General features: G+C 48.0%; 1 protein-coding gene across 4 annotated transcripts in view; it reads right to left on the bottom strand.

Moving 5' to 3' along the window:
* Window positions 1-13,858, bottom strand: part of Mylk (myosin light chain kinase) — a 248,001-nt gene that overhangs the window by 90,220 nt on the left and 143,923 nt on the right. For all 4 annotated transcript variants that reach the window (XM_013515195.1, XM_013515193.1, XM_013515194.1 and 1 more), the window contains one exon: window positions 13,621-13,773. In XM_013515195.1, coding sequence (XP_013370649.1) covers window positions 13,621-13,773 — 153 coding nt within the window. The remainder of the gene's footprint in view (window positions 1-13,620; window positions 13,774-13,858) is intronic.

Here is a 13,858-nt window from a genome sequence, read left to right on the forward strand (position 1 = left end):
CTGTATCTCCAGCCCAGGATGTTGACATGTGATTCCCAATGTGGTCGTGTGTGGAGGTGGGGCCTCTGGGAGGCAATTAGGTTATGAGGTTACCACGTTTATGAATGGATTAATATCTTTCTCAAGAGGCTGGATAAGGTTCTTAATGCTGGATTAGTTCTCTCAGGAGTGAGTGGGGTCTTATGGATCTGTGTTAGCTATCATGATACACTGTTCTAAAATGAGTTCGGCACCTCCGTTGGTCTGTTTCGCATAAATGGTCTTGCCACACATGCCATACCATGAGGTCCTCACCAGAGGACCTCATAGTGAAAGTGCAGGTGCTGTGTTTTTAGACCTACAGAGCCTTGAGCTGAAATAAATCTTTTTTTCACATATCACCCAGCCTCAGGTATTTTGTTATAGCAACAGAAAACAGACTAATGCAACTAGGGTATCTCTAACTTCAAATCAAAGTTAGAGGGACTCTGGTATTTTGAGTTTCTATTAGTACAGAGCCACAAACAAACACCAGGCTTCTTCAGGAAGCCTAGGGACCTGGACATAGTTCTCTTACCTGGGCAAGGTCTAACTCCACACTTGAGACTGAATTTTTATCTGTAATCAATGAAAACAAAATTGGGCCCACTACAGTGCTCTCTAGCCTCAGGGACTGAACATGGGGAGAGACTGGGAAAGCTCAGGGGGTAAAAGAAGCTTCCCCCAGAGCAGGTACAGTGAATGGAGCAAGAACACAAGTGCAGAAGTAGGGACAGGTAAGCTCTATGGTCTTCAGCAACATGATGGGGGCCCTCAGGTTCCTGCCGCTCCCCCTTCCCAGTTCAGGCCCTGTTGTTTTTGACGGAGGACAGCCAGGGGACCTTGCTAGGAGGCCCTGGAAGTGGGCTTGCCTCCCCTCCCCATTGGAAATGCACAGACCTATCTCATTTTCCTCATTGGGCTGCAGTCAGGAAAGCTGGCTGCCTCAGGAGAGTTGAGGAATTTCCTGTCTTGCATGGACCTAGAAGGCTTAAAAACAAGATGTTTCCCCTCACCAGAGTACTTCTTGTCCCTGCCTCTCTGCCTTCTCAGGGCAAGTCCCATCAGTGAGTGCAGATGGGATGGAACTGCTAGGTGCTGGAGGAGTAGCTAAAGCTCCAGCTTGCTGTCCGTCAAGCTGGTGGTGGTGCACACCATGACCCCACCCTCTCCTGGCTCTTCCCACTGCCTGTTTCCTGACCCTGGGCTTCAGCAAAGCCAAGACACCCAGTGGGTCAGTCACTAGAGGCTAGAAACCTCCCTGCACCTACCTGGGAGTAGAGATGTATGGGAAATAGCTGGTGCCATTCTGAACTCCAGACTTGTTGGAGACCACTACAAAGCGGCTCTGAGCTGGATTTAATATTAACCAATTGGCTTTCCATGATTACTTGTGAGTTGTCTAAAGCTTAGGCACCTTGTCTGAAGATGGGCAGTAGACCCATAGTAAGTAAACCTCTATGAGTCACTGGTCCCCACTGAGGCCTATATTGGCCTGTGAAGCTGTGACGCCTCAAAGGACAAGATAAGGCCACAGCTGAGGATGTTTGGCTCCAATCCCAATTAAACTACAAGAAGACTGCAGCTGCAGGCTCCACACTCCTACAATAAATACCAACCTAAAGATAAGGTAGTTCTCCTGATTGACATAATTTCCTACTTGGGAAAATTCTCCCAAGATCCTGTGAGATTCCCGCATTTTCTTGAGTATCTTCCTTTGCTGGAAAACCAAATAAATATGGGCTTCCCAGAGAAGTCTTTGGCTAAACGCAGAGAATATCAAAACTGTAAGAGAATCAGTCCCTCCTGGAGCCCTGAAATCATTTCCATTGTCTCGTTTATTTAAGCCTTCACCATCCACTCGCTTGGGAGATTGCGGGCCTGATCAGCCTGCAATAACTAAAGCTTATTTAACCTGATATTCAGTATAGGCTCTCAGGCCAGATCTTGGTTTTGGGCAGTCTGAAGCTCCAAGTCCTCCTCTGTCCTCATGAAGATAAGTGGAAAATACTGTAGGTGGAAAATGCACTGAATACTCCTAACCTACTGAGCTTGCTGGCTTAGCAATGCAGTCTGCTACAGAGTGGGGCTGTTTCCCCTTGGGGTTGCTAGGCTCACTGGAAGCTGCAGGTCACTGCCACTGCCCAAAACCTCAAGAGTATCATACTGCATGTTGCTAGCCAAGAAACAATCAAAATCTAAAATCTGAAGTATGGTTTCTGTTGAAGGCATAATGCTTTCACACCACCATTAGATTGAAAACCATCACAAGCTGGGGACTGTCTTCACTTCTCATCAAGGAAAGCATCTGCGCTGCAGATAGGTGTGAAGATCAGCTCAGCCCTACCCACCCAGCTCAGTTACTGGGTGGGCTTATCAGCAGTGAAAGGGCCACGGACCCTGGGCTTTCACCCAAGGATTGCTGGCTTATTTTTATGTGACCTGAGGCAAGTTGTGTTAGGAATATAAATTGGATGCTTAAAAATATCCTGGGATATAGCTCCAGGCAACTTGAGAACTTGCTTTCCCTGTCTCTCTGGAGGAGATGAGAGTGCCTGACTTTGTGGGAAAGGCCTCAGGCATTTTGATCCAGGTCAGCACTGCCTCTGATCCATTCCTTCTTCTCAAAGGCCTTCAGCAAGAATGAAGGGAAAAATGAAATGTGCAGAGGTAAACACTCAGAGCAAGCCTGTTCTCAGACTTCCTGTTCAGACTGAACTTCCCCGGAAGGTACAGGCAGAATTACTGGGCCAGGGTGACCAGAATTCAGGCAGAGTCACGCTGAGCTCTCAGCTATCATGAATTCTTCAGAATGAGAAAACCTGTTAGCCCTTTCTCCACACACACTGCAGCGGGATGAGGAGCAGGGAGGCCTCTGGGGTCCAGGCAAGTGGCTTCATCTGGGCAGCCGGAGGAAAGCAGCCCTTGCTAGTCTGTAACCCACCATCCTGTTTACAGGTAGTGAGACCGGTATGTGCTAAGGTAAAAGGACATGTCCAAGGTGACAGAGTCACAGCAGGCAGGCCCAGGGCTCATACCGAGGCTTTCTGATGACAACACCAGGATGTAATAAAGGCCTCTTTCTAGAGTAGGCACATCTAACCTGTGGGGCACATGTGGCCAGAGAGCTAGTAATATGGTCCCCGGAATCATGACGTTTAATGTTGTTATGTGACTGTGGGTGATATTGTTCATGATTCAAAGGCACAGTCCCTGGGTGTGGACTGCAAGGTGACCAAGGAATGCTGTGCAGGGAGCACACAGGGCAAGGATACATTTGTGAGCAACTATTTTTAAGGCTACAGCACACAAAGGGTAAAATTAGATCAAAAATTCCTGAAGAATGTCTTAAGAACTCACTAAAAATTGTAACTCTTTTCATCTTTTCAGAGCAGATATGGATGCACTAATTCCACAAAGGCAAGGCCAAATATTCCCCTAGCTGATGCTTATGCTACTATCTTTTTAGATTTTATAATAAAAATATTTTAAAAGGAAATTCTGTAACATATACATTCACAATATTACAAATTTTATATGCAGCCCCAAACAATTCTTCGCTCTTTGTGGCCCAAGCAAGCCAAAAAGCTGGACACCATGCTCTAACGGATCCAGACATGTCCAGTGGTGCCAGGTAAGCTCACAGCACCAGGGAGGACACAGTATCAGCTGTCACACACGCTGGACTCCTGACAACCAAGAAAGACTAAAGCAGAGATGAGACAAGCCAGGCAGAAGGCAGTGAGTGTGCGCCCTCGTGTGTGTGTGTGTGTGTGTGTGTGTGTGTGTGTGTGATTTCATTCCAATGAGAAACAAATCAGTCTGACTTATCATCTGTGGTCCAGAGGCTCTGTATCACTTTATGTTCCCTCTGTGGATTAGGTAAGAGACAGATGGAAACTGGTGTTTTTATCTCCTGGCTGTTACCCTGTGATCCGAAGCAAGCTCCACATTCTAAGTCTAAGTCTCTGTCCACTGCATAGATGGTACTACAGTTATCCCCAATTCTTGATGATGATGCAATACCGATCCATGTGCTGTATACTGTAGACACAATAGTTCTGCAGGGATTTTAGCTGTTGTCACCTACAGCAGCCACAACGCTATCTGGCAGGTAGTAAGTATAAAAAGAAATGCCTTTTGACTTTCCTCACCCTGCTGACTTTTGATTCGGCAAACTCAGCCTGACAATGGCTACAAAGAGACAAGTCCCCCAAACCAGGACATTTACGTGGAACCAGGTGGAAAGGGAAGTAATCGCTGCCACTAAGATGGAATCGTACCAGTCTGTCACTCAGTTCAGCACTACTGCTCCACAGGATGCTCAGGGCCCATCAGAGTCATCTCCACACCCTGGTGACAGGGGCTGGGTCATGTTCCACTGTACACTGGAGGGAGCTGGGATCCTGAGAAGCAAGCTGGCCTGTGCTGAGATCCTGGCGCTGATGTGGCCACCAGGGGGGAGGACACGGCTGGCTGGGTCCTACCAGGTGCTTTTCCTCTGTGCCTGGAAGGCGAAGGCACATCACCCGAACCTGGCCAGAGATCTATGTTCACACCCAGGGCCATCAGTCGGAGGTTTGCTCCCCTGGGGTTGTCCTTTCGCTTTCACTGAACACAATCTTGGCCTCAGGCTGGAGCTGAAGGGCCAGGACCAGGGGTGAGAGGCCCCAGATACAGCGCTGTTGCAGGGGGCCCAGGCCTCCCTCAGCTGGAGTGGGTGAGCACAGGCCAGAGAGAGGCAGTAAGGGAATGGGCACAGGGACCCAACAACAGACCACAGCACCAGCTACCCAGCTCCAACGAGGCCGGACTAAATATAACTGAGGCTTTCCCACAGCTGTGTTTCCTGCTGTCTGCCGAGAATTAGTGCAGGAGGGCTCCTTCCTGGAACCCAGAAAGGGCCATCGCCATGACTTAGTGGCCTGGGACTAAGGATCTAACGTGGATGGAACTGGTGGTCTAGTTTTTTGTATTGGCCAGGGATTCTCCATTCACTCACCTGACTCAATCATTAGTCTGACCGCCACTGTCCCACTTGGGCCTGTCCCCCACTGGAAATGACAAGAACTAAGATGAAGAACAAACTGCTTCTAAAAGCAGCTTGTAGATGAGTGACAATGGGGCTATAAAGACTACAGCTACGAAAGTTTTGAGACAGGGAAGGAAGAAGGAAAAAGGGAAGAACAGAGAGCACAGAGAAAACAAGGACGTGCAGAGGACATTCTTTAGTTACTCTTTCAATGTATTGCCTCAGGCCTGACCAAGCCATGTGATTGTTTGGTTCTGGAGGAAGTCTTGGTGCACAAAAGCCTTCTGCGTAAAACATATAAAGAATTAAAAAACATCAGCCCCCCACAAATTCAAAGACCAAATCCAAAAATGGGCAGCTGAGATGAATACACACTTCTCAGATAAAGAAATACAAATGGCAAATAAATACATGAGAAAATGTTCAACATCATGAGTCATTCAAGAAATGCAAATTAAAACAACATTGAGATTTTCTCTCACCCCAGTAAGAATGGCTAGCATTAAGAAATCAACCAATAACAAATGCTGGCGAGGCTGTGGAGAAATAGGAACTCTTCTGGTGGGAATGAAGACTGGTAAAACCACTGTGGAAATCAGTTTGGAGATTCCTCAGCAAACTAGGTCTAGAGGTCCCATTCAACCCAGCTATTCCCCTTCTTGGTATTTTCCCCGATCTGAAAACATCATATCACAGCGATATATGTGTACCCACGTTCACAGCAGCGCAATTTGTAATTGCTAAATTGTGGAAGCAACCCAAATGTCTGTCCACTGAGGATTGGATAAAAAAAATTGTGGTACTTTTATATAATGGAATATTACTCAGCTATAAAGAAAGACAAACTCAAGGCTTTTATAGGTAAATGGTCACAATTAGAGACCATACTCATAAGTGAAATAAATCAGACCTGCATGTGTACGCAATGTATTATCTCACTAGTGTAAGACCTGAAAGAGTGAATAAAAACTAGAAGGTATGATAGACATTGTGAAACGAAAGGAAAATGCTCAAAAGTAAAGGGCAACTGGGGTGTGGGAAAAGAGAAGGGAAAGAAGGGGAAATAATGTATGTATGTATATACAGGATAGCTAACATAGTTGTACTACTGTCTTCTAGTGCTTTACTGAAAGTAACAGTTAATGATTACTTGTTTGATCAATATTGCATGTCTCTGTTTTTCTGAGAAACCATTTTAAAGATATCAATATGTAATACAACAACCATTGTTAATTTCCTACCACTTTGTCTGTAACTTTGTATTGTTCTTATGTTATTTTGTAAATGGATGTCTGTTTGTTAATATGTTTTCCTTCTTTTATTTTAAAAATAAATTAAAAAAATAAAAATATATCTCTAGAAAAAAAAAGCATTGGTGGAAAGGAAAAGATTACAGAACCTGTGTCCTTGTGGAAAGCCCCAGGTCAACACTAAATGCTTTGCTGAGATATGCCTGAAGGAATGATAACACGATGGCTAACTAAGTCAAGTCTCATTCCTATGGTAATTGAGTTGTATTGTCCTTGCTAAAATGGTTGATATCCTCCCATTTGCCCAGTTGCTTCCTTTGTTCTTTCTCAATAAAAGTTTACTGGGATTGGCAATCAAGGCTGCAGTCCAAGAGGCTGTAAGCCCCCTGATCCCAGAATTATGCCTCTCTTTGTTTTTCTTGTTTCTCTTACTTTTCCATTCATCCGTGGGTACTTCGTTCTTGGGACCGGTTTACCCTGGACAGAAATGGATTATTAATCTGACACAAGGAGAGGAGAAATACAGGGTGTTAGGGGTTATATTTTGGCGTCCTCCAGGAGCCTCATGCATTCACAGGCAGGGCTTTTGAGAGGTGATTGGTCACAGAGGCTATGGCTGACTGTCTCTTAGGCAGTGGGGCCTGTCGGAGGCTGGTCACTGGGGGTAAGACCTGGAAGTGTTTCCCTCCCTAGCAACCTCTATTTCCTGCCTGGCACGAGGTGAGCAGCTTTCCTCTGTCCAGCCCCTTCTGCCGTGCTGTTTAAGCCTGCAGAATGTAGACTAAAAGTCCTCAGCAGTGAGCCAAAGGAGACCTTTCCTTGAAGCCCAGGTGTCAGATATTTTGCCCCAGGGATAAGAAAGTGACTAAGACAGGGAAAGAGAGGGAGGGATCAGGGGAAAGGAAGGTGAGGGAGAGACAGACTGCCTGACACACTCACGCCCCTCTGTGAGTCTGCTGACCCACAGAGTTGTTCCTTCCTGGAACAACTTTTTGTTCTGTTTTTGACTTGTGAGAGGTTATTTTTGAAGATGGTTCCTAATCACAAAGTGAAACATTAAATTCTTGTTCTCATGAAACCAAAGCATCAACCTCAGACTTATCAGGATCCCAGAGCAGCAAAGCAGAAGGTGTGTGGGCTGACACGGTTGAGGCCAGGCCCTGCTGATGACTGCTGGGCTACTGTGGGCAGCTGTCTCTGCCTCACAGACACAACTTTTCTGCATCTGGAGTTAGTTCCAAAGTATGTAGTGGAGCTGATATGAGAATTAAATAAAACAAGCCTGCTTTTCTAGACCACTAGGCTTTTTCTATCAAAGCTATTTCTTAAAAATACTAATTGGTAGTGGTTTTAGTTTAAAAACAAATGCAGGGCCGAGGATATAGCTTAGTGACATAAGCACCTGCCTGGCAAGTCCAAGGTCCTGAGTTTGATTTCTGGTACCAAAAAAAAAAAAAAGCAGTATGACATTTTGGAAAATTCTAATTTAGAGAATGAGTTTAATAGTCAAATGATAAGAGAAATTTGTTGCCTTTTGTACCAGTTCTAACACAACAGCCAGGATAACTTGTTCTGCAAAACTGGAGCCATCTGCTCCCTTGGACATGGAGTCTTCTAAGGCTTTGTGCTGGTCGCCTCGGTGTCACCCTGTATACAACAAGAGCGCTCCTTGTTTTCTCCTTCATGGTCTTTCCTTTTCTTTCTGAGAGATTAGTATGAAAAGCAACTTAATTCTGAACTTCTCCTTACAATCATTTTTACTCTACTGGTCAACTTTTGCTGGTCAACTAGCCGCTTTCTGAAGCCCCCTAGCCAGTAATGACAGGGTGGCTAGAAGGGAGACAGGGATTGCTGCAACCATGGCCATCTTCTAGTCTTAGAAGGCATAACCCATGCTAAGCACGAAGGTGTAACATCCAAACCACCCAGTGTCCCTGACAGCGGGCCTGGAAACCACACTCCTTGTCACAGTATCAAAACCCAGGCCTTGTTTTGCTACTGAGGGTGCAGTGCTTTGATTCTGGACTGCATTCTTGACTGAGGTCTTCAAAAGCAAGGAAATGGTAGATATGACCTACTATGGTCTGTAGAAGTAGACGGAAGTCTCTGTAATTGTCCACTTGCTACAATGAGGCTCCAGATCTGTGATACGTGCACAAATATACACATCTACACTTGTACATCTCTTTGTGACATGAAGGATACGCCTGCTGCGCAAATCCTATTCTGGATTCAACCTATAGAAAACTAAAATACTGTGATCAGGTCCTGTGGATACTGCATGGTCTGCCCAGTTGCCTGACCTCTGCTCTTTGTGAGCTTTGCAACACAGACAACTTGTTATGTGCTTATGTTGTATGAAATACTGTTTATAGACTGACTTAACATTTTAGTAACTGCTTATCTTCTTAGAGTTTAAAAGAACTGATATTTTGGGTAGACTAAATTTCTTAATATATTTTCAAAAGACAGGTTAAAATCACTGTTGACCCTGCCTCAGTGAATTTCTCTTTAAACAACATAAGCACGTAACAAGCTGTCCGTGTTGCAAAGCTCACGGAGAGCAGAGGTCAGGCAACTGGGCAGACCATGCAGTATCCGCAGGACCTGATCACAGCATGGGGAGACCGAGGGCTCCGGATGTCTGATGCTGCCTGGAAAAGACACCAGCTCTCTCTGAGGCCTGCAGCATGGCGCACACAGCTGCCTTCGTTGGACCTGCTATCTTCCTTAGGGGCTCTTCATCCAAACAAACACCTGATACACAGGCCTGTTGATTTTTATTTTTATACGAGATTAGTTCTCTTTCTTTTTAAACTTAACCACATCATCTGTCCTTAGCAGCCTCTAATAGGCCCCAGCAGGCCTGCAGTTAAATAAACAAACCATTAGGCTGAGGAACTGTGGCAAGATGAGCACAATTAGCAGATTATTAATCAATGTAGTCACTTAGGAATGCTAACCTTGACAAAGTCACCCCAGGGGAAGATAGATTTAAAATATTCTAGCCCAAGGAAACCCCCTTCCAATGACTTAGTCCAATTAGAGACTTAAGATAGTTCAGATGTTCCTGGGCACTGCAGGGATTTGGAGTAATCATCCTGATAGGCTCCATCTTGGGCCAGAAAGGATCATTGCCTGGTTAATTCTGGGGATCTCTTCTTCCCTGGCCTAAGGTAGAAAGAAGGCATATTTGTTGGGAGGCTTTTAAGAGCTAGTTAGCAGAGCAGGAAGTTGAGAGACTGCCTGCCTAACTACAAGGGACACTAGCCCAACCTCAGCCTGTCCCTTGGTGAGCCCTGAACACAAGCTCACACAGCAGGCCTTGCTCCACACAAGTAGTAAGGAACACATGGGCCTTCCTGCAGGGAGACTACAGCAATGAAGCAATAAATTGCAATGAAGTTCCTAAATAAAATGCCTTTTACTGATCCTGAGAGCCCTACATGATCACCTCTGCCTGCCACACTGGCCATCTTACTGTTCCTGGAATAAGCCAGCCTTGTTCCTGCCTCAGGACTTTTGCACTCACTGTACCTCTTACCTACAACACTCTTTCCCACAGTTCATCAGTCTCCACGGCTTCTTTTATCACACAACAAGAATGCACCCCTTCTGCCCATCTCTGTTCTCATGTCCTGCTAATCTTCTCAATAATACTGTCAACATTCACAGTTGAAGCAGGTGCTGACCACTGCCCTGTCCACATTGGAATGTCAGCACTGTCAAGGCAGGATCCAGGACCCTGTACTACCTGTGCATTGCAGTTTCCTCAGAACAGACCTGGCACAAATAAATACAGGTGCTCCCATGTATTACAGCAGCCACTGATATTTTCCTACTAATCTATCCATAACTCTCCAATGTTTGTATTGTTCCTATCCTATTTCGTAAATGGATGCATGTCTATTATTATGTGTTTCCTATAACAACCATTGAGAAAAGTTAATGATTATTCAATAGGTCACTCATGTATAGCTCTATTTATTTTCTTTAGAAGCCACTTTGAAGATACCAAAGTATAGTACAACAACTCTTGATAATCTCCTACCTCTTTTGTCTGTAACTCACTATTCTAACTTTTTTGTTTTTGTTTTTTTTTTTCCGGTACCGGGAATCGAACTCACGACCTTGCACTTGCCAGGCAGGCACTGTGCCGCTGAGCTAAATCCCCAGCCCCTGTAACTCACTATTATTTGTCTATTTGTTTTCCTGAGAAACTATCTTGTAGATAACAATATGTAAAACAATAACCATTGATAATTTCCTACCACTTTGTCTGTAATTTGGTAAGCCCCCCCATTATTATGTTATCCTTCTTTTACTCTTTAAAATAAAAGAAAAAAAATAAATAAATACAGGTGCTCAACAACAATCCATTGGTAGTAAATGTAGTAAGGGAAGTCCTGGTGTTAGCACCCATCCTGAAGGGAAGAGGGAAGGCATCCCAGAGAAAGGGGCATCTGTGGGAGTCAGCCAGGGGAGGCTGGGCCCATGCCCTGGGTGATTGCAAACCCTTGGGAAAAGGCTGAAGAGATGAGGAGTCCCCACGTCTGCTGAACTGTCAAATTCAGTCTCTAGCAGAACTGGCCCTAGAGATAGGTCCTCCAGTAGGACAGACCGGAGTGCAATGCACTGCTGAATGGCGCCATCTTGTGGTCAGAGTCTTGGAATTCAGCGCAGGAGTCTGACTAGGTCATTGCCCAATCTCCCTTCCTGAATTTGCTCTTCTTGCTAAAGAGCAAGGCAGTACTATAGCAAGCCAATGCTTGGGGAAGAGCAGGCCAAAATATATCTTATCCCCTGGAAAAGTTGGACAGTTGTCATAACGGCACATACTAGCTGAGTGCTTCCTTGTTCTGGGAACACCACATATTCATTCCTTTATTCCTCCCTTCCTTCCTTCATTTGATCCTCGCATTACTGTGAGCAGCTCTTCTGATCTCCAGCTCACTGAAGAGTCAGTGAGGCCTGGGAGTGAACTCCAAGTGGCAGGGCCAGTCAGTGGACAGCAGGCTTCATGCCAAGCAATCCTTCCCCTTTCACGTTCCCTGTCACGGCCAGGTGCCATGCTAAGAAGCAGCCAGAAGGCAGTAGGGAACAAGTGTCCCCACTGGCTCCTGAGAGCTTGGAGCCAGAAAAGCAGCCAAGTCAGCAAGAAGAACTCCACTGCTGAGGACGGTGCAGGCCACAGACTCGAGCCTGCTGAGGGCCTGGGCATAGGGCCAGGGGTGTCCCTGTGCCAGGCTCCCTCTGCCAACCCCAGGCAGAGGCAGCCCACATGCCGCTGGGTCTCAGTGCAGCTGCGTCTCCCAGCCTTCTTCACCATTTATGGTATCTGAGGCTGTCTGGCTTGATGGGCCATAAATCCCCCCGCTGAGAGGCTGCTCACACGCGCAGGCTGCTAAGAGCGAACCCCGAGTCCCACAGGGTTCTTGCCAGGGCGTCTCTCCTGCTGCTCTCCAACACACCCGCATGGGCGATCAGTCACCCCAGGACTCAGGAGAATAGCTTCCAAGAGATCTTGAGCACTCATCCAGGGACCCCAGCTCCGCAATTAGCTCAGCTGGCTCTGTCTAATCCAGTCTAAGCAAAGACAACTCAGGGCAGGTGCTGGATTAGCTGTGGTCTTGGCGGGGGGGGGGTGGGGGAAGCTGGCAAGGAAGCGTCAGAAAGAAGGCATAGCAGTGCAGCTGGGAGCCATGTGCCATTCACAGCCTGACTTGGGGATGGTGGCTGGGGACCTCAGAGAAGAGCCCCCTGCTGGGAAGGGTCAGGGAGGGCTGCTCCTTTGGCCCAAGGAGACCAGGCTCTGAGCTGTTCTTGCTTCCTCAGAAATCCTGCAGCACAGTCTCCTGAGGACCCCAAGCCATAGAATTAGAACATAGGACAAATGGGATAAAAGTACACACCAGAACCTTGGCTCAGAAGCTCCTGGGGGCCAGCATGGCTCTGGCTGGAGCATAGAGGGCTTCCTGGAAGGAAGGGGTGGGCTGGCTCACTGAGACAGGACTCCATGTCAGGGTACCTCTTCAGAGAAAGCTGGGTCTACTCGCAGCTGGGAGCCTCAGAGAGCCAGTGTGGGCCACATGCTCCACGGGTACAAGTTCCTTTGTCCATAAGGGATGGATGGGGCCCACCCCACATTGGCCAGCTCTCTCTCTGGGCCAGGGGAGATGCACTCCGAAAAAGGGCAGCAACAGGATGAGCCCAGGTGTCACCATCCCAAAGCCTGCCTCAGAAGGCCAGCTGTGCTGCCAGCATGGGGCACTTGGCTGGGTGACACTGACTTTGTAACACCTCTAGATCTTTCTGTGTAAAGCAGGCACAGCTCCACCCCTGAGCTGTGGAGGGCCTCAGCAGGTGCCACAGGAGAGGTTAAAGAGCGGGCTATACTCCTTTTCCTTTCTGGAAAGCCATCTCCTGCAGCTCCCACGGGGTGGCTGCTCCCACTGCAGGGGCTCTTTCTCAGGGCCTGAGGTGGGGGGGACAAAGACAGAGGAGGTGTGGTCTGCTGCTAGCCCAATGGGAAAGCAGGCACACTGCATGCAGTCCTGCACCAGAGGACCCAGTCGTGCTCAGGCGCTGGGGGCCCTAAGGCGAGGGTGAAAGTCAGGCTTACCTGAAGGCCCAGACCCAAGAAGCACCTCCCCAGGAACTGCTGCTGTGCCCACCAATCCCACAGCCCAGGTGGATGCGTCTAGAGTCTGTGGCTCCTGTGACTCCTAGGAACTAAGCACTTGGCTGATCAATGGATGCCTGTGATAATCAGATTACCGGGCTCCAGGCTGGTGATGCAAAAGTGAGCAGGGGGTGGTGGGAGGAGCAAGGGCAGAGGAAGGGGCAACTCGCAGTCCTCCAAAGCCTCAGTGCCCACACTTTGTTCCCAGTGCGCAGCTGCGCATTTGTGAGACCGCCTCCGAGGTCTTCTTGTAGAGTGGGTAGTTTTCTTCCTACTGGGGCAGGAGTTTGGGGGGCCCTTGGGAGCATGGGGGCCAGGGTCTCTTGCCTCTTTCCCTGGCATTTCCCATGGCCCCAGCAGGACAAAGAGGTGGGGGACTGGCTCGCTCTGTGGCAGACCCTTGTCAGTGTGAACTTCCGTCGGGCATAGGCTTTCCAAGGCACCTCTCTGTCCCCAGGAGTTTCCCAGAGCCTCTCCCCTGTGGCAGCAGTGCCTGCCGTCCGTGGACTGGAGTAATGCCATGTGCACCTCCCTGGATCTGGGCCAACCGTACTGTTTTCTACAAGTGTCCTTTCTCCAGAGCTACTGGACCTGTCTGCAGGAAAGGTGCTTTCAGCGAGAGGCCTGGAGGCTCTTACCATGGACAGTGACCCTGGCGCTGCAGGACACTTGGCCTGAGGCGTTCTCAGCCAGACAGGTATAGATGCCATCGTCCTCTGGCAGAGTGTCCTGGACCCGGAGCTCAGCCACGCCAGCCCGGCAGGTGGAGTGCGCGTACTGGATAGGCTGCCCTGGGGAGGGAAGCACAGGGAGGGTGAGACAGGGAGCACCTGGGACAGGACAGGGGCCCTGTCCTCAGCAGGGCCAACGCTGGGG

The sequence above is a fragment of the Chinchilla lanigera genome, unplaced genomic scaffold (assembly GCF_000276665.1).
Source record: "Chinchilla lanigera isolate Chin_1 unplaced genomic scaffold, ChiLan1.0 scaffold00026, whole genome shotgun sequence".
NCBI lineage: Eukaryota > Metazoa > Chordata > Mammalia > Rodentia > Chinchillidae > Chinchilla > Chinchilla lanigera.